Source organism: Mauremys reevesii, linkage group 7 (genome assembly GCF_016161935.1).
Source record: "Mauremys reevesii isolate NIE-2019 linkage group 7, ASM1616193v1, whole genome shotgun sequence".
Taxonomy (NCBI): domain Eukaryota; kingdom Metazoa; phylum Chordata; order Testudines; family Geoemydidae; genus Mauremys; species Mauremys reevesii.
The window spans coordinates 71,892,858-71,914,066 of NC_052629.1; the positions used below are offsets into that span (position 1 = coordinate 71,892,858).

The following is a 21,209-nucleotide window of genomic DNA, read 5'->3' on the forward strand; positions in this document are numbered from 1 at the left end:
TGACGCAGTTTACCTGAAGACAACAGGAGAGGGCCCACAGAATTTGTGAAGGGTTTTCTTTATGTTGTCACTTAAAGTAGATTCATCCAGGTACCAGGTGCTTTGGTCTGAGGCTGAGGGACCAGCAGTGGGATCTTGAGAAAGAACATACACAGTTTGCAGGTGTCGGAGAGATGCAGTCTACACCCCATAACCCAAGACATTGCAGGCCGCACATAAGCAATGCACTTTAACTTCATCCCATCCAGAAAGCAACAGTCTCAGAACTGTTCATGGGGCCTGGAAATATATTGCAGTCATTGCACAATGGGTTAATGGAAAATATCTTCCATTAAAAACAGCCAAGCTGTGCAGTATCTTAAGATTCCACACCATGCCTTCTCATCAGTCTGCAGCACCAGCAGTTCCCTCCAGCAACTCTGTTTACACATATACTTATCCCCTTTCCTTGTCTTCCCACAGCAAACTCAGGAGCAGTAATTCAGTAACATCACCCAAGGGAGAAATATCTGCTCCCATCCTTGAGGCAGATAACAGAATCAAATCCAAATTACCTGGGGCTCCACACACTGTGTTGATGGCAGTGGATTGAGACGATAACAGCTCATCCAGTAGGCGCTGAGCAGTAGGAAGAATCTAAAACACAAGAGAAACATGTTGAATGTGACTTGACAGTAAATCTGCATATCTTGTCTTGTCATAACAAACCAAGAAGCTACTCTGATTTTCATTATTGTTACTGAGGAACTGTTGGCTTGTCAGAGCAGTTTAAAAACACTTCAATCCAGGTTACTCTTTAAGGTTCCTTTCCTTGTTTTCAACCCAGAGGTTCTTGCATGCCGGACACGTGTAATATTCCTTTTAAAAAAAAGGAGAGTGGAGGGAACGCCATGTGCTATTGCTGATACCATAGTATAACCCTAGCCATTCCACTTTTTCACCTTTTTTCTTTTTAATGTAAACCTTTATGCAAAGTTTGCGTCCTAACAGGTAAACCAAAGTAACACAAAAAGGAGTGGCCGATCAAACCTTCTTAGGGAGAGTGGGAGACAGCAGTAAAATTCCAAGCTTCTCTTTTGAGTGGCTGCAGTTGAGAGGTCACTACCACCATTTTCTTGTACCCACTATATATGGTTCCATTTCTTATCCCCAACTCGTTCCCTAAGATGCTGAATAGCACTGTCTCCAGGTGATTTGGAGATTTAAATCCTAGGTTTAGTCCGGCCTTCCTAGGAGCTGCAATGCAGGGAGGAAGGCTGGCTTTCCTGATTTTCAAACTAGTACAGGGCTGCAGTCTTGGATCCATTTGTTACCAGGATTCATGCTCACAATAAGCACAATGGATTATGAAGATAGCTCAGACTTAAGAGTGATACAACAGAGGGTCAAAGACAGGCCTCCTCTCTCAACCCACTCCCACTTTGCACAGCAAAATGCTGGAGTAAAGGTGATTGTGTACCTGAGACTAAAGCATAAAATTCTCACTGCACACCCTCCTACATAGTCAGAAATTTGTGAATGATATGGGCCAATCTTCACTTATAAAAAGACTGAGGGAAAACAATATCCACAACTGTTCAGTGGGGACATTTCATGTCTATGAGGCACCTGGAGAAACAGGCTAGGCATTAGGCGGCTCTTGCAGCTTTCCCATTACTATATTTTGCAAGATGTAGAGAGGTGAGAAATCCAAGAGGTAAGAGATCACTTGCTAACACAACCTCACATATTGAAGGCTGCAGCACTGAGGAACAGCAGCAGGAAGGGAATATTCACTACACGCAACAAGTGCCTGAGGGAGCAATACCTCAGCAAAACAAAATTATGTGCTTAACTGAAATAGGGAGACTGTGTTCCCCAGTGCAGGTAGCCCTCAGAAGGAGAACTGGGTAACAAATTCCGAATGCTCGACATCAGGGCTCTCTCTTTTCACAGCATAGACATCATCTTCAGAGAGATTATCTCAAGAACTCCACCTGTTACATTCATGCTCCAGAGGACCACTTTTCTTCCACATTTGTGAGTAAATAGCTTCCCCGTGGCAATATTTCATCAGCTGGAAATAAGGAGAAAAAGCCACCTCATGTGACACTCCAGCTCTCCGTGGACCACCAGTGGTTCACGGAACCGATGTTTTACATCGTATACACAAAGTCTTCACAAGCAGCCACATCAAGACACCTTAATCCCCAACACTCTGGGGGCTATGGGATGAATTTGGGGCATTCCCTCCCTTATCGAAGGCCCTTTGTGAAGTGAAAATGATCCAAGATTATATTAAACAGATTAAGACAGATTTTCCAATAAAGCCTAAAACTTTCCTGTTGGACAACATCCCATCAGATCATCTGGTAAAATGGCAATAATTTAATCATCCAGCTGTTCCTGGGGTCACAGCAGGCATGCACTATTGGAGGAGACAATACACCTTCCATTATACCAACCAGACAGCTCATTCATTGCTAAGGAACAACTGACAGCAGCACTACTCGTGTTTCCAGATGCCTTTTTCTAATCACTGCCCAAATACTTAAATCCACAAAATCAGAAGGGGGGCGAGAAAGGCTGGTTCTCTTACATACTCCAGCAGGAAGAAATGTTACTGCTTCTGGTTCACGGTCTATCTACAGCAAAGGGACAGTACCTGTATGTTATTGTCTTTACATTGATGTGATTGCTCTAGTTTTTGCTCCTAAGCAGTTTAATACTTTTGGTGGTTGGAGTCTTACTTACATTGTTCTTATTAAAGTTCCATGAGTTATTAAAGGTGCTTTGTGCACATTTTTAGTGTCCTAACCCGTAGTGGAAAAAAGCTGTGCACTCACTGTGCACTGAATGCACATACTTTCAAAAATAGAGGAAACAGGGGGATTGAGAGGCTTAGACCAATGTTGCTCAACTTTTCTCTTTTAGCAACCCTTACTCTCAGTTCAAACTTTTCAAGACCTTACATTTACTGTAAAGGCAAGAATAAAAAAATATATCACCAACAACAATAAGCCTAGTAATTTGTGTGCGTTTCAAGAGGCAGACAAACAACACTTGGCCTTGAAGGGTAAGGCTTTGTGCAGGAGTGAGATTTTCTTTGCCAGCTGTACTAAAATTTTCAACCCTTATCAGCTCCTGACCCACTGGTTAAGAAATACGTAAAAACCTTACATCTCATCCTCGCTGGTTTGAATGCAGCCCAGACTGGTAGAGACCAAAAGTTATTACGATCCAATGACTGTTCAGTGTGAAAGTACTCATGGAAAGCATCACAAAGCCCATCATAGCTGTCCCTCTGCTTTGCAAGCCTCAGCAGAGATGGCAAGATTGAACAGCTCAGAATCAGAAACTGAACTATCCTTTCACCCTTACAGGTGAGGTGGCCTCTTTAGATTAGGGCTGAAACGCTGGTGAGGCAGGGTGGGGAATCCTTCACTTCCACTGGCTATGCTGTATATGTTCTGTAGACAGTTCTCAGGGCTGTCAAATCAGGCAGCTTTCCTCAGCACTAAATTGATACACAATAAAGAGGCAACAAACACTGAATTGTACTTTGAACACTATGCCCTTCCCCCTTGTTAATTTATTTTGTTTTGGCAGATGTATGATCTTCATGACCAAGAACTACGCACCTGTTTATGCCTATGTGATATCCAATTTCTTGAGATGACTAAGCATCACTCTCCTCTCCCCTTTTAGGACACAATTCTAATCCTTTACCGGACAACAAATAACTATTAAACCCTGTGGTAAACAACAAAAGAAAGCCTCCCCAGTTATTAGAAAGTGATCAGATACAGTAATTGGCTATTTGGGAAGTAAAACATTACAGGCAGAGATCAAAGCAATCCAGGAGGATCTCAGTTTAACAGGGTTCCATTGGTATAGGATTGTCTCCACTTACCTGTTGTGGGAGTTCACTGATCAGGTACTGAGCAAATTTCTGTAGCTGATCTCTCTGCAGCCGAGACAAGGACTCTGAAACAGGTGCTCGCAAGCATACTGCAGATGCCTGGAGAGAGAGGAGAGGAGATGTAAGCGTACTGCTATCAACAAGGTCAGACAGAACTAAGCCCTGTCCACCAGATGATTGAATCAGTGCTAGTAACAGCCATGTTTAAGCACAGGTGTTTCTAGTAGGGTCCTAGCACAGGTTCCTGGCTCTATGTGGATATGGATTTTCTTGTAATCACGTAAGACAATGCTGTAGCCTAAACTCAAACCATCTATGGCTTGGTTTTATAGAATCTGTTTTTAGGAAAAGGATCCTTGTCATGGAAATTCTGGGAACAGCTGTGCATAAGCTCTGTTGTAGTTAGCAGTTGCACAAACACTGGCAGAGAATTCACAAACAAACCTCTAAAACAGGCCATTATTTTTTAGCTTTTGGCAAAGGAAACAGCTCTGTGGATCACCACTCATTCCACTTACACTTTTAGATGCTTATTCATTCTAATTCTAAATTCAGTTTCTCTTCATTACAGGCTTTTAAAAAAATATATTAGAGACAGCAAAAGCCAATTCCACAAATTCTTTCACTGTGCAGAACAAGATCTCCTAGCAGAAGCCACCTAAATGTAAACTGGAATAAAGCAAGAGCATTTCAATGAGTAAGATAGCATTGATAATTAGTTTAGTTCTGAATCTGAGTATGTCTGCATATAGCAATACCCTTTACATGCAGCTTCCTTTTTGCACTCAGTGTATGCAAACAACACAATGCTCTCAATAATGAGCAAAACCTTTCTGGTGAGAGAGATGCTGGTTTGCTTTTGTCACACAGGGGGCTCCAAACCTCCTCCTGCCTAATGCTGTGAATCAGGAAAGCTGCTGCCTAGTCTCAGCCTCTCACACCAACTTTTCAACAGAGAAACCATTTCAGAGCAGAAATTGGGTTTGATACACTCAGCTGCTACCTGGAGACTAAAGGCAGCAAGTATCAGTTTAAGCTCATGATGATTATCCATTGTGAAATACCAGTGATAAACTATTAGTGAATTTCAACAGGTAATTAGCATCTATTTATGTATTTAGAGGGCCTGGGATTGATTAAAAACCACTATGGACCATAATTGCTCCATGGCAATGCAGAATCTTCTTATCCTTTCCACAGTCCACACTCAAATCCCTCCTTAAAATGTATTTCTGCAAAGCTTCTCAAAAACAATCCACTAAGCAGATAAATCTGCAACAAAAGACTAGACCCTCCACAGGTATATTTTGTGTCTTAACATTATATTCTGCCCATTTTCAACTGGAGCACCTTGGGGCAAGGAGTGGCTCTTCACTATGTTTGTACATTGCCATGCACATGGCTGGCACTAATAAAAAAATCAAGACTCGCAGTTTGGGTGTCAGACTGGCAGGTGGCAGACACCCTACCCGCAGCACAGCATGTTAAATGAGTGAGTGCATACGAAGACCAAGATTGACTGAAATACAACTCAGGATGATTTAACAGCACAACAGCTTTCAAATCCCAAGAAATCCCAGGCTTGCAAAGACTTCCAGCACAAGATTTACTCCACTGTTAACCCTTTGCAGATTGAAGGAAGAAACATTAGGGAAACATTAAATAGGGCAGAGTGGGATATCTTATCTAATCACAGTGGGATGCACAGTATCAACTTTAGAGTCAAACTGTGAATGCATAGGGCCTGCATTACCATACAAAGACTCCAGTCCCAAAAGCTGCATGACTCACAACTGTCATGTCATTAGATAAGGAACAGTCAAGAATAACTTCACTGGAGAGAACCAAGCAGGGGTCACGTTATGGAGCTTCCATCCAAAGCCCCTAGTCATTACAGGAAGATACCTAGAGAATGACAGAATTGTATTTAAAGGCCTACATTGTGTATCCGGAAGAGACAGAGGGCCACGACATGGGCACACCACTTGGCCCCAGCTCCACAGGTACAGCTGCATGAGGTGATCCTGCATCGATCAAACATCACTGCCACGTTGTATGCACCTTTTGGTGGCACCATCTGCGGAGGTACCACAGTGGCACTCAGGTGGAAACCTGTTGGAGAATAGGCCAAAGTTACTATCCCCTGCGCATCAGTGTGTGACACTGTGCAGAATGCAAAGGAACACTTGTGCATGTGCATTTTAACATTGTACTTTAATGTTAAACAGTAAAGTTCTTCTGATTATCAGAACAGCAATCACACTGAGACAGCAACTTGTTAAGCCTCCAGCACTGGGCTCTTCCCATTTGGCTGATGTCAGATATATATCACATTTTAGAAACAAGTCATCTACACCTTGCAAGAGATTCAGAAATAACAGTTTTAATCTAAAATGTTAATCTATAGTCAAGGAAAGCCAGGCAAGCTTGTACAAAAAATTGTGGAACTTTTATTAGCAGAGATGTTCAAGGCTGGACTAGGCACCTGCATTAGGCATGGTATAGGATGACTTAATTCAGCCCTGCTATACTGAAGATGAATCAGCTAGATGAACCCTCAGACGTTACTGCCAAACCAATGATTCTAAGAAAAACCCCTCTAACCAGATCAAAGTTCAGAATGCTGAAATGAATAAAATGGGGCAGCTCTGTGTTATGCATGAGTACCTGCTAGCACTTATTCCCCTACAGAAACCACCAACAAGCCAGGAATTATTGCTCCAGAAGGAGTAAAAGTAAGTCCATGCCTCCTTGTGATTTTGTAGATATCCTATTTTTATAACTTGTATTCTCTGGCACTAAAGCATCTTCTTGTATGAAACTAAAATAAATGGTAAAGAGAAATTCCAGTGACCCTTTTAAAAATAAATCAATCCAATTATTCCATGAGAAAACATAGAAGGAATTCAATTACATATTTACTAGGGATGTCAAACAATTAAAAAAATTAATCGCAATTAATCGTGCGATTAATCACATTGTTAAACAATAGAATATAATTTATTTAAATATTTTTGGATGTTTTCTACATTTTCAAATATATTGATTTCAATTATAACACAGAATACAAAGTGTACAGTGCTCACTTTATATTTATTTTTATTACAAATATTTGCACTGTAAAAAACAAAAGAAATAGTATTTTTCAATTCACCTAAGTACTGTAGTGTAATCTCTATCATGAAAGTTGAACTTACAAATGTAGAATTATATAAAAAAACTGCATTCACAAATAAAACAATGTAAAACTTTAGAGCCTACAAGTCCACTTGATCCTATTTCTTGTTCAGCCAATCGCTCAGACAAACAAGTTTGTTTACATTTGCAGGAGATAATGCTACCTGCTTCTTGTTCAGAATGTCACCTGAAAGTGAGAACAGGTGTTCACATAGCACTGTTGCAAGATATTTACATGTCAGATGCGCTAAAGATTCATATGTCCCTTCATGCTTCAACCACCGTTCCAGAGGACATGCTTCCATACTGATGATGGGCTCTGCTCGATTACAATCCAAAGCAGTGTGGACTGATGCATGGTCATTTTCATCATTTGAGTCTGATGCCACCAGCAGAAAGTTGATTTTCTTTTTTGGTGGTTTGGGTTCTGTAGTTTCCGCATTGGAGTGTTGCTCTTTTAAGACTTCTGATAGCATGCGCCACACTCATCCCTCTCAGATTTTGGAAGGTACTTCAGATTCTTAAACCTTGGGTTGAGTGCTCTAGCTATCTTTAGAAATCTTGCTTTGGTACCTTCTTTGTGAAATCTGCAGTGAAAGTGTTCTTAAAAGGAAGTGCCGAGTCATTATCCGAGACTGCCATAACATGAAATATATGGCAGAATGTGGGTAAAACAGAGACGGAGACATACAATTCTCCCCTCCAAGTAGTTCAGTCACAAATTTAATTAATGCATTTTTTTTTTAAACAAACGTCATCAGCATGGAAGCATGTCCTCTGGAATGGTGGTTGACGCATGAAGGAATGTACGAATGTTTAGCATATCTGGCACATAAATACCTTGCAATACTAGCTACAAAAATCCCTGTTCTCACTTTATGGTGACATTGTAAATAAAAAGTAGGCAGCAGTATCTCCCGTAAATGTAAACAAACTTAGCAATTGGCTGAACAAGAAGTAGGACTGAGTGGACTTGTAGGCTCTAAAGTTTTACAATGTTTTGTTTTTGAGTGCAGTTATGTAACAAAAAAAATCCAGATTTGTAAATTGCACTTTCACAACAAAGATTGCACTACAGTACTTGTATGAGGTGAACTGAAAAATACTATTTCTTTTATCATTTTTACAGTGCAAATATTTGTAATAAAAAATAATATAAAGTGAGAACTGCACACTTTGTATTCTGTGTTGTAACTGAAATCAATATATTTGAAAATGTAGAAAAACATCAAAAATATTTAATAAATTTAATTGGTATTCTATTGTTTAACAGTGCGATTGAAACTGCGATTAATCGCAAATAATTTTTTTGAGTTAATTGCGTGAGTTAACTGCGTTTAATCAAACAGCCCTAATATTTACATTCAGGAAGGCTGGAAAAATCTCACTGACCCTTGGCTTCAAGAATAGCTACTACACACAGTGCATACCCATTCTCTTCATAAGGCAACTTCCTCTACAAATACTGGTTATTCACTGAGACATTTTAAATGCCAGGAGCAGGAAAAGGCTAACAAAGCATGTCAATCCTTTTCAAACATCTCTTGAAGACCTCTGTCACGTGGGCATATCCTTTTTTAGCAATGAATATCAGTCTCAACTCCTTTAATGTGGCCTCAATTAATTTCCTCAGACTTGGTATCTGTGCTCTTTTCTGCTGCACCACCTCCAAAATAATAATATTCAGCCTTGAAGACTCCGACACATTCACTGCCCTGGGATGACAAAAAATTGTATTTTTGGACAGGTATATAAAATTGTTCTCCCAGAAGCATTAGTGTCAGGGTGGGCAAGCAGACTGCACAACCAGGCTATTGATATTTTATAATGATTTACAAGACTGTTATAATGACTGTACACAATATTCTCTAACAATTCACATACAGTGTAGTACCTCTTGCTTGGTACTTAATCTCTATGCTAATACAAACTTGCTAGTACCTTGTTTATCTTTTTTATTGCTGCTGTGCACTGGGATTCAAATCCTCCTCCTGATCTGGGTGATTAGTGCATTTGAATGCCACCCAATCACTAAAGCGGCAGAAAAATGTGAAAAAATCAAAATGAAAGGAAGCATTCACCACAAAATTACTGCTCATCACCAGCTACAGGTCTAATTTATGCTCTACATTTGGATGCTACAGCTCAAATAGTCTCTTCACTACTCTAGGAAATATATCAGCAGAGACAACAAAAATTAAGCATGTAACAAGTCTGAGCTGCAGCAATACTCAGCTTATGCATGCCAGGAGAGCCATGAGAAGAATTCCAGAGAACAAGGACGGACATGGTGACACCTTCATGTCAAGAGCTTGTAGTGACATTTTGTGTGTATATGAAGAAAGATCACTTACAGAAGTTTGGGGAGGGGAGAATGGTTCTAATAGCAAAGGAGGAGGAAAGTCCTGTAGTATCTTCAACATTCAATAGCCATTTCAGAGATCAATCTTATTGTACCCATCCGTTTGCTTAGAAGATCACACTGCATCACAATTGCGATTTCTCCCCTTTCTGCTGGAAAGCATGCCCACTGCACACCTGGTTGAGCTGGTCACCTTTTAGAAGGCTGTAGAAACACAAAGAACTGTCTCTCTCCCTCTCGCTCTCCACTTTACCCCTATATTTGTCAATATGCCATTTTTCTACACATCCCCAGAAGAGCACATTACAAGGAGCTATATACTCTCATACATTCATAACTTCCAAAATCAGGTACAAGAAACTGGAGGTTATCTGCCATCCCCGCAAAAATGCAATGGCTCCAGAAAGCTAGTTATGAGGGAAAGTGTGTAAGTGTTCAGTCAACAAGTATGAAGATCATGTGGCATTTTTTGAGTTTGACACCAAAGAAGATCATTCCGAATATCTAAACACCAAACCCTCGAGTTAGCTGTCAAATTTGACAGCTAAGGCGGCGTGATCCTCACTGGCAGAACACTCCACACTAATGTTTCTTAGCCCTATCTAAGGCATCTTAACCCAGACCACTAGAGTTATTAAACTGATGTCTTATGTATATAGCGTCTATTCCTTCATAATAAAGTTGCCATTTTGCTGACTGGTGTTGCTGAGGTTCTATTTGTCCCATAGACTCAAGTCAGAAAGGTAGAAGTTTGGAAAGTTACAAGCAAGTGAAAACGAGATTAGAAAGGAAGCATTCATGCCACCTAGCAGTCAGTGCTGCTGTCATTACTGCACTATGAATGTATCTCTTTACAAGCAAAATGAGATGAACAGGCTGCTTTCAAGTATGTTTTTTTTTCACCTTGTAACACGGCAACAATGCGAAGTGCCACTATAAATATGTTATGTGGGAAGGTAACGCCTTTGTCCGACCAGACTTAGCACTTTCCCCCTCTGGCCGTGGCGGGCCTGGGGTAAATCTGCCCCACTCTGGGCAGTGTTTGTCTTCCCTCTTCTGTGCTCCTTTGGCCGTATTTTCAGGGTAGGCCTCGGGGTCAGCCTACGGGGTGATCCGCCACGAAACAAAAAGGAAAGAGTCTCACAAACACAAAACCAAAGGGGGATATCTTTCCTTGCCTTCTCAGTGGGGCAGGGTGTTGTCCTGTTGCTTGCCCAGGGGTGTCTGTCCTAGCAGACACTTGGGTTGGTTTCCCCTATGGGAAGGAGCACAGCCTCTCACCCTGGAGAAGCCTATTTCCCTGCTGCCACTAGTCTGTATCTCTCTCTCTCTCTCTCCCCCACTTGCTCTCACCAGAGGAGGCGTTTTAAAAGGTCTCAGGCAGCTCTTAATTGGATTCAGGTGTCCCTAACTGACCTGAGGTAACCCCTTCTCAGCTTGTAGGAAAAGGGGCCTTTAACTTTCTAAGGCTAACACGCGGGTCTTACAGGAGGGTGCTCCCCGCCCATCCCACTCCGCCTTCTGGGCCCTCTAGACCTTTTCCTCAGGCCCCTGTCCCGTAAGCCCCCAGGCCGTCCCACCTGTATGCCTTGAGCCGGCTGCACGACCTGCCTGTTGCCACATAGTGAGGGTGAGGAACCCCATTGGGCCAGCCTGTATTCTAACCTAGTCCCATGGCCCGCTGGGGATATCAGCTGGCGGCTCCTTCACGGAGTTGTGAGAATGGACATGCACTTGGTGCAGTTCACTTCCATCCCTGACTCCTGTCCCTTTTGCAGCATGAGGGAGACCCTGGAGCATGCCTGTCTTGAGCGCGCCAGGTTACAGCCCCTATTCCTGCTTCTCCTGGACCTCCTTTTATGTTTTGGCTACACTTCTCCTCCTCCCACCTCTTTATATATGCACACTCTATCTGTGGCCCCACAAAGTTGCAAGACCTGCTCATCAACCTCCTCTTCGCGATGGCCAAAGTGGCTATCTATAAAACCAGGAGAGAATGTTGGCTGAGGGGGTTCTCTACAACTGTGGGGCCTATTTCCAGTCCTCCCTGCGTTCATGTCTCCGGGCAGAGTTTCTCTGGGCAGCATCCGCTGGTTTCCTTGACACCTTTGAGGAGCCATGGGCGCTGTCCGGGATTCTCTGCTCGGTGTCCTCTTCGGGGGTCACTAGTTTTGACCCTTTGACCCTCACACCCATCCTTGTTATTTTTCTGTTGCCCACCATAATTATTTGAGCCCCGGGTTCAGGTGGATGCTCCCCATAGGCTGCTCTCTACCTCCCGCAACCTAATATGAGCATCTTCTTGCAGCCCTCTGGCCTGACTGTCACAGTGGTTAGCTGTGTGGTGAGCTCTCTAAATGATCTGAAAATCAAAAAGGAATCATGCAAAAAGTAGAAACACGGATGGATTGCCAAGGAGGATACAAAAGAATAGCACAAGCATATAGAGACAAAATCAGAAAGACTAAGGCAAAAAAGGAGTTACATCTAGCAAGAGACATAAAAGGGAGAAAGAAGTAGTTCTTTAAATGCATTAGGAGCAAGAGAAAGAGGAAGGAAAACATAGGTCCTCTACTTGGTCAGGAAGGAGAGCTAATACTTGATGACATCAAGATGGCTGAGGTGTTTAATGCCTATTTTGCTGCAGTCTTCATTAAAAAGGTTAATGGTGACCAGATACTCAGCACAATAAATATTAATCGCTAGCAGGAACGCAAGACAAAATAGGGAAAAAACAAGTTAAAAAATATTTAGCTATGTTAGATGTGTTCAAGTCAACAGGGCCTGATAAAATTCATCCTAGGGTACTTAGGGAACTAGCTGAAGCCATCTCAGAACTGCTAGTAATTTCTTTGAGAACTCAAAGAGGATAGATGAAGTCTCAGAGGACTGGAGAAGGGCAAATGGAAAACCTATCTTTAAAGAAAGGAACAAAGCGGACCCAGGGAATTATAGACTGGTCAGCCTAATTTTGATACATAGCAAGATACTGGAACAAATTAATAAACAATCCATAAGCACCTAGAGGACAATAGGGTTATAAGGAATGATCGGCATGGGTTTGTCAAGAACAAATCATGCCAAACCAATCTAATTTCCTTCTTTGACAAGGTTACTGGCCTATTGGATCGGAGGTAAGCAATACACTTGATATATCTTTATTTTAGTGAGGCTTTAAGGTGGGTGCATAACTGGTTGAAAGAGGTCCAGTTGCATATAGAGATGAAAAGTCCCTTTACTTTATCTTATGCAGTTTGCCATCCTCCTCTCCCCCTTTTTTAAAGCCTCTCCATCCTCCTCCACTGGCCCAGCTGGTGTATGATTTTTACTGTCCTTTGTTAATTTTACATTAACAACATAAGAATGGCCATACTAGTCAGACCAATGGTTGACTGTGCACTGTGTGAAGTAGTACTTCCTTTGTTTTAAACCTGCTGCCTATTTATTTCATTGAGTGACCCTAGTTCTTGTGTTATGATGAAGTGAAGGAATAAATAACACTTGCCTATTATTTCTCTACAGCATTTGTGATTTTATATACTTCTATATTCCCCCTCCTACCCCCCCATCATCTCCCTTGTATGCTGAATGGTGCTAGTCTTTCTAATCTCTCCTCATATAGAAGCTGTTCCATACTCCTACTCATTTTCGTTGCCCTTTTCCAATTCTAACTTTTTTTTGAGCGAGGCGACCAGAATGGCATGCAGTATTCAAAGAGTGGGCCTACTATGCATTTATATAGTGGCATTATATTTTCGTTTTATTATCCATCCCTTTCCTAAAGGTTCCCAACATTGCTCTACACCTCCCTGTTGCCCTTTTATTACTAGAACAAGTTTTGATGGTAGCCTCCCCACATTAAATACTTTGTCCTTTTCTGTTAGTTTCCCAGGCATAACTGAATTTCAGCCAATTTCATTTTAACACATTCTGCATTTCTTCGAAGTCCAATAGCTATTGTACGGCTCTTTCTTCAGGGCCCTGTCAGCATTTTAGTCCTGATATCAGTGGTTTGTAAGTGCTCTCAAACTTCAACTGAATCATATTTGGCTCGATTCCACTGATTAGCTCCAGATTAGTCACTGACCTGGTTGATAGCCCATATTCTGCAAATATGAGGAAGCACTGCCTCCTTCCCTAAAGCTCCAACTATTGTTATTACAGTCAGTCTTGGACTAGTTGAAATCCCTTAGGAGTGCTGAGCAGTGGCATTTTTACAGGCTGCTTCTATACGCAAAAAACATTGTGATCTACCTTCCAACTTGCCCATGAGGTCTATAGCAGCAGAGGGCCATTAGGGGCTGTTACAATGCCTTTAGGCTGTTAAGGGCATCAGATCTATAAATCTCTTCCAATCCTGCCCGTGCTATTGAGCGACTTATCTAGTGTCTCACAGAGACCGTGGCATGGATGTAGACTAGCTAACAGACTCAACCCAGACAAGTCTGAGTAATGCTTACAGGATAGAGGAAACAATCAGGGGAAATGGTGGAAATTATGTCACCTCCCTGATCAATGGGAGCCACCTTCACTAACCCTGTTTCAGTCCATTACTAAGACCCCTGAAGTTGTCCTTGGTTTTGTTAAAACTTCATGCATGTAAGAGATTCTTCCCATGTGGGCTGCACTAAATGAACATTCCCTAGAATCCTGCCAGATGCCTTGGTCGTTTTCTCAAATCCCTCTTCCTTGCTTCGACACCCAAGGGGCTGTTTGCTATTCTGCTCTGAGTCAGACATCTCAAAGACCATTTTCTTTTCCCCTGCTTTGTGGCTCCCTTTCAATAGCTTGTCAGGCTGATGGTCCTCTGCTTCTTAATCTGTTCATTTCATATCCATCCAGGGCAAAGCATCTGTCAGCAATGGTGAGATTGAACAGCTCCATACAAATTTCCCTTCCTTGTTGCCACCTTCTCCCATCTTCCTCCTCTATACCAACACCTTCTACAGATGTGTGAGCCGCTGTAAGTCCTCCTGCAGCTTACATTTCATGCACGTGTAGCCCCCTCCTGATTTTGCCCATCTTCCAGAAACAGCAACACTAAGGGAATGTCTACACTCCAATCAGAGGTGTAGGCACAGTAGCATGTGTAGGCACAGTAGCAATGAAACCAGGGAAGTACACATTTTACAAGCCTGCTTGGGACTTGGGGAATGTACTCAAGCGGCTAGCCCATGCTGCCAAGGCTTCATGGCTATCATTATTTGAGCTAGCTAGAGCAAAGGCAGCTCATGAATGTCTACATTGCTAGACTCAAACCTCTGATTACAGTGTAAACCAGGGGTCGGCAACCTTTCAGAAGTGGTGTGCCGAGTCTTCATTCATTCACTCTAATTTAAGGTTTCGCGTGAAATACATTTTAATGTTTTTAGAAGGTCTCTTTCTGTAAGTCTATATTATATAACTAAACTATTGTGGTATGTAAAGTAAACAAGGTTTTCAAAATGTTTAAGAAGCTTCATTTAAAATTAAATTAAAATGCTGATCTTACACCGCCAGCCTGCTCAGCTCGCTGCCAGCCTGGGGTTCTGTTCACCTAGGCCAGCAGCGGGCTGAGTGGGGCCTGTGGCTGGGACGCCGGCTGGCAAGGGGCTTGCAGCCGGGACCCCAGACCGAGGGTGGGTGGGAGGGAATTCAAGGGTCAGGGCAGAGGGCTGGGGGTATGTGGGGGGGGATTCAGGACAGAAGGCTGGATGGGGGTTCAGGGTCAGGGCAGAGAGATGGGGTGTGGGGGTGTAGAGCAGAGGATAGGTGCTGTGGGGGTTCAGGGCAGAGGGCTGGGGGGTAGGGCAGAAGGCTGTGGGGGGTTCAGGGGTCAGGGCATAGGGATGGGGTGTGGGGGGGTGTAGGGCAGAGGGATAGGGGCTGGGGGGGTTCAGGGCAGAGGGCTGGGGTGTAGGGCAGAAGGCTGGGTGCAGGGGGTTCAAGGGTCAGGGCAGAGGGCTGGGTGTGTGTGGGGGGGTGCAGGGCAGAAGGCTGTGGGGGGTGCGTTCAGGGGTCAGGTCAGAGGGCTGCAGTGCTCGGCTCGTGGGGGTGCTTCCAGCTCCCTGCCCTGAGCAGCTCATGGCAGGGGGCTGGAAGGGATATGCCCTGTTCCACTCCCTTCCCCAAAGCCCTGTCCCTACCTCTTCTCTGCCTCCTCTACAGAGCAGCAAGCACACTGCCACTCTTCCCCCTCTCCCTTGCAAGGGCCATCACCTGATCGGTGCAGGGAAGGAGAGGAGATGGGGCAGGAAAGCAACACGCTGGGGAAAGAAGCAGGGCAGGGGGGAAGCTTGGCTGCCCAGGACCAAGCTTTTGCCTCCTGCACCCACAGGGGAGAGCGGTGGGGCTGAGGGCCAGGACCGCGGCAGGCAGCAGTGTGCCACTCAAAATCGGCTTGCATGCAGTGTTTGGCACGTGTGCCATAGGTTGCCAATCCCTGGTGTAAACATACCCTTGGTCATCTGCATCTGACTGTCTTAGCTCTTTCATTTGCCATTTTAATGTCCTTATTTCTCCTAATTTCTTCCTGTCTAAAATCAGTCTGTGGCCAACTAACTTGATATTCCTTCTTGACTTGCCTATAAAGAGGAGGGTTGTGGTAATTTTTTCCTAGTAAAGAAATAAGGATTTGCCTTACAGTAACAAGCAGAAGTACAAGATGAGCATAGAGGGGGATGAAAACCAGGTTTCCTTCCCCTCTTGTAGTACAATTACATACATACAGCCCTCACTTGCACACAAGGATTCATCAGAATTGCACATTTAATCTCTGCAGTACACTTATTTTACTAGCAGCATAAATTTCATCCTGCCATTAGAAAGCCAGATTATCAGTAACTTTATATATAAGAATTAGAATATCATGGAGACAAATGCGTTATATGAAACTTCCCCAAGAGATGTTCAGATCTAATTCCAGGGAAGTGCCTGCTTTTCACTCAGTTTTCCACCTGGACCAATGGGGCTCCAAGAAGCAAACTAACTTGTCCAGAGCTCCAACGCAAAGAAGTGCATGGCTCACCAGGGAGTTTAACCCACGATGCTTCTGGTTACAGGTCCTCTGTTGTAGGCTTTAAACTACACGAGTCCTTGAGAAAATAAGGCTCATCTTGAGGCTCTGGTCATACCATTATTCCTTTGTCTGAGCTATGATCTGAGATTATAAAATATCTATAGGAGCTCAGATGCAGCGTTCTTACCTATCTGAAGAGGGTCTTTGACAGCTCGCATCCGGAACAGCTGCTCCCCCCGCTGGAACTCATCTGCACTGCCATTCGCCAGGCAGGAGTACAACCTAAGAAAAGCAAACATCGTTCCCTTTCAAACACAATCTTCACTGGAAAAAAGCAGAGCTGCATCCCATTCCCAACCTACGGGAGCACCAAGTGTTCTCTGCTTTGAATTCATAAGGATACTTTTAGCCAAGAGACATCAAAGGGCGCAACATGAAATTTGGAGAATTTGTTTAACTGGTTATTTGGGTAGGTGAGGCATAAGAGAGAAGTGACTACAGTAAACAGTTCTGCCTCTATAGCACCATAGAATGAAGATCCATTGTAAGTGGCTCTGTGGTTCTGTATGAGAGAGAGACAGATGCATCATTTAGAAACAGGGTCCGACCTGGTTATCAGTCGTCCATAGCTGCTGTTCTTTATCTTTTGTTTTTGCTAGGGATTTGGGGTGAGTGGGTAGGAATGTTATTTGATCCCCTCATCTCAAAAATCTGAAGTTAGTATTTTAAGAATTGGGCCAGCAATTTAATATTGAACACATCTGAAAAAATATTTGGTTCACAAACTATATGAGCAATTCAAATTAATCTTTAGATTAAAATCTTAAGATTTTGTTAATGGCATTCTTCACAAAATGTGAAGAGCACTTTTCCTCACTTAAAAACTACATTCATAGCTAATTAAGTTTAAAAAGAAATGTATTAACTATTGTTTGTACAGTGCTTTGATCCTGTAAAAGAGGCATATATATTTTTATGCAGGCTTAATGCAAATCGACTACACAGATTTTATTTTAAATTTAAAAAAATTCAGCTGGGATGAAGGATGAGAAATTTCATACCTTTCTCAAGAATGATTCTTCAGGGCTGAGGGATGAAATAGGGATTTAGAATGCAACTGCTCTTTCAAATTTATGGTAGTTGTGATGTTGCTCTGGCAAAAAAGCCAGGAGGTCAGTAGTTGCAATTTCAATATTTTGAGCAGTTAATGACTGTCTCCAATTTTGTTAATACAGTGGTCATTATATTTTTTGAACATCTGTACACCATCTTCTTTTTGTGTCTTAAATAAGTTAGGTTTTGTTGAAAGTCATTCTTGCTTCATTTTTAAAGTGGGGACCATCATTTTTGGTCATTTTTCTCTAACACCTTATCTACAAAATTCATTAATCTCTGTCTAACTGATCCTGTGAGTAATCACTGACATTTCTAGACATTTTACTAGGGATGGTAAGTAATTACCAGAGGCGATTTTTTCCCAGGTAAAATCATGGGTTTTACCTCTTTGGGAAAAACTAGTTAGTCACAGTTTAAGGCATTTTCTATTTTAAAAACTGTTTTGTTAATGACCACCACATTATACTTAGTTTTAGTTACATATTCAAATTGTGGTTACACAAGGCAGCAGATTCGCAGATTAATTTAGGATTGTACAAATAAAAATAAAACTGCAATGGGAGCAATATCAATACACAAGTTATGCATGTCATAATTCACATTTCAGTATTTAATCATATATAAACAAAAGTAAAAAACATTTGATTGTATGAAAACCACGGTACAGAGTTGTAGGCTTGAAGTATTAATCAGAAGCATGCAGAGTTGCAGATCATCAGTCCAGGTCCATTTGGGCACACAGCATTCTTTAATGTAGTGGATAGACCGAGTCTATTCCTCAGTTTTGAATGGATGTATCCAAAGTTTGAAAAAAACTGTTCTGTGCTTGCGGGACACTATGCAATCCCCCCCCCCACACACACACTTTCCTGGTTCAAACTGGGTTTAAGCAGGTATTTACTGTACCCTGTCCTAAACCAGTTTTTCCCCAGGAAATTGCTAACCCTGCATGTTACCATAAAGGCTTTGAAGTTAAACCTTCTACAGAGACTCAGCTTTACAGGCCCTTTTTCAGTTCCCAGTGTCACTGGTTCCAAATATGTACCATGACTACAGATTCCTTTTTAAGGGACAGTCACCAAAATGCTTAATGAGATTTGCAATCATTGCACCCGTCAGGCAAGTTATTGGATTTTTTTACGGTCATCACATAGTGAAACTAGCTGCCTGTATTCCTCTATAGCTCTACTGTGCACATCTGGGACTCCTCCTCCTGTAGGGATCTTCCCCAGCCTGTGAGACATGTTTACTCTCATCTAAGTAGTGAAAGGAATTCCTGGAGCACTGCTTTACTAGAGGGTTCTGGCTGCACACTGAATGCACACGCTCGCATCCCACAACTGGAGAGATTTATGGGAAATTCCTGAAGAACCACCCAATAGTTAAAATTCCAAAAGAACCAAAAGCAGAAAGATTATTGATCAAATAACCATTGATATATTTGAAACCATGTAAGAAATCAAACCACTTCTCTGGCCCACCACCCAGGAGTTGAATTGCTATGACTAAGGGTACATCTACACAACTAGCAGAAGTGAGTCTCAGAGCCTGGGTCTACGGACTTGGGCTCACACTACAGCACTAAAAATGTGGATCAACATTTGGGCTTGGGCTGGAGCTTGGACTATGATGCCCTAGGATGGGCTTCAGAGTCCAAGCTCCAGACCAAGCCACAACATCTACACAACTGTTTTTAGTGCCAGAGCGCAAGCCCAAGTCTTAGTCTCACTGCCACAGGCACCCTGAAAGACCTCCACAGGAATTCATGGCTCTTTCAGAATTTCAGATCTGTTAAATCCTGCTTCTTCAGCAACAGATTCAAACTAGGGAAAAACCCACACAAAATGTGCCTAAGATGTAAGCATTAGAATGGTACAAAGAGTGAGGGATCCCAATTTGATCCAGGACTCTCCTGTATTGAGATCAATTTGTTTCAAAGCACAAATGCGACCAGAACAGAATATATTACCTGATGTCCTCCTCGTTCTCTGGGAAGCTCCAGAAGGCGATCCGAAGCTGCAGCTGTTCAGGTACGGGGGGGTAGACTTTCTCCACTACCTCGAATGGAATGTGAAATGCCACCTGCTTCGCAGAGAGTTCCACCAGTGGAATCACCAAACCATCTAACAGGACAAGCAATATTAGATACAATTACCCATAGATAGAGCCAAACTAATCAGAGGCTGAAACAGAAGGAATGGAAGCTACTCCTCTTATTTCTCTCCTCCAATTGGGTTTAGATACAAGGGAGTGACAGCATAAAACTTTTCTGGAGAGTCACCTGCCAATCCAATGTCTGTTCCCAGCCCCAGGGCACAGGAGTTGCACACTCTTGTGAACCCATCTGCTTGTGTGTAGAGAGTTCTGTTGGCCCAATAAGGCTTCAATGACCCAGATGTTTTGTAACCTGGGCGTGCTGAATCATGCCAGACTTTTTATTGAAAAGGTAACAAATTACGTCACATACTTCTGCTAGAACCCTGTGAGGAGTATCCTGAAGGTGGTTAGGCTTTTTTTCCGATTTACTAGATGAGAAATTGCATGTTTTCGTTATGGTATAACCCAAAAAACAGCACAACCCCCCTCTGCTGGTTCCGAATCAGTTTAACATACCCAGAGACTTCACTAATTATACTGGTGGACACGCCTGGCTACAATAGTCAGTGCTACAAAGAGATGCAGATTTTTATTTTAATGTCTGGGGTTCTTCCCACAGGCTCTTCGATGGCCCCAATGAATCTTAATAAGAGGGTTAGTTTCCCTCATATCTAAAAATCCCAGTAAGCGAAAACATTATCTTCCCTTCCATCCCCAGAAACTTTAAAATGGAGGAAGGATGAGCTTGTGGCTAAAGCAAAGGAAGGGGAGTCAGGTGACCAAGGTTCTAATCCCAGTTTTGTCAGTCTGTGACCTTGGGCTAACCTTACTTTCCCCAACTATAAAATGGACATATTATTTCCTAACTTACAAGAGCTCTGCAAGACTAAATTGAAACCTGTAAAGTACTCATAGTTCCACATACTCCAGGAGCCGTACGATTGCATGATACAGGTGTTTCATGGTAACCAGAAAGGAGAAACTTTCCAAGGGATTCAGCTGCAATACTCTGACATCTCATGTTCCCCCTTTCCAGAAAATTGGTAAGGAAAAAAACTGAATTATGATAGGATTTTGTTTATTCCACACAAAATACCACCAATTGTGACTGGTAATGTCTGTGTATCTGCAGTTAATAAGTAGGCACTATTTATTAGTGCAGAGGTTACTTTTAGCAGTACCACTGGGAATATGGTACTGCCAAATTTGTCAAGAGCGCCTAGATCACCAGCTTCCCAATCCACACTAACTCTCCTACAGCTCTCCTTTCATCCTCTTCTTTAATCTATAGAAGGGAATTGGTTATATAACTTAAGATCCCTCCCTTTCACATATCAACCACACCAAAATAATTACTGAACTGGACTATATCCTGTAGCCTGCTTTGCTCTATTCATCTCAGATGGCCTGGCTGGGAACAAAGCCTTTTTTTTCCTTCTTCAAAATAGCTCCTGAGACTCCAGCCAGAGACTCCTCACAACTGGTGACCTTGAGCTTTCAGGATCAGACTGTAGATGATGGAGGGAAGCCACAGGGGCAGGGACGGCTCTAGGCATTTT

General features: G+C 42.6%; 1 protein-coding gene across 7 annotated transcripts in view; it reads right to left on the reverse strand.

The window, feature by feature from the left end:
• ZSWIM8 (zinc finger SWIM-type containing 8) overlaps positions 1–21,209 on the reverse strand; it is a 133,683-nt gene that overhangs the window by 51,912 nt on the left and 60,562 nt on the right. For 5 of the 7 annotated variants that reach the window (XM_039547615.1, XM_039547612.1, XM_039547613.1 and 2 more), the window contains 6 exons: positions 19,523–19,676; positions 16,625–16,719; positions 5,841–6,013; positions 3,893–4,000; positions 555–636; positions 14–134 (listed from right to left, as the gene is read on the reverse strand). In XM_039547615.1, coding sequence (XP_039403549.1) covers positions 14–134; positions 555–636; positions 3,893–4,000; positions 5,841–6,013; positions 16,625–16,719; positions 19,523–19,676 — 733 coding nt within the window. Of the gene's footprint in view, positions 1–13; positions 135–554; positions 637–3,892; positions 4,001–4,730; positions 4,752–5,840; positions 6,014–9,019; positions 9,110–9,432; positions 9,543–16,624; positions 16,720–19,522; positions 19,677–21,209 lie in introns of those variants that run through there. The other 2 variants (XM_039547616.1, XM_039547619.1) reach the window with 2 other exon arrangements.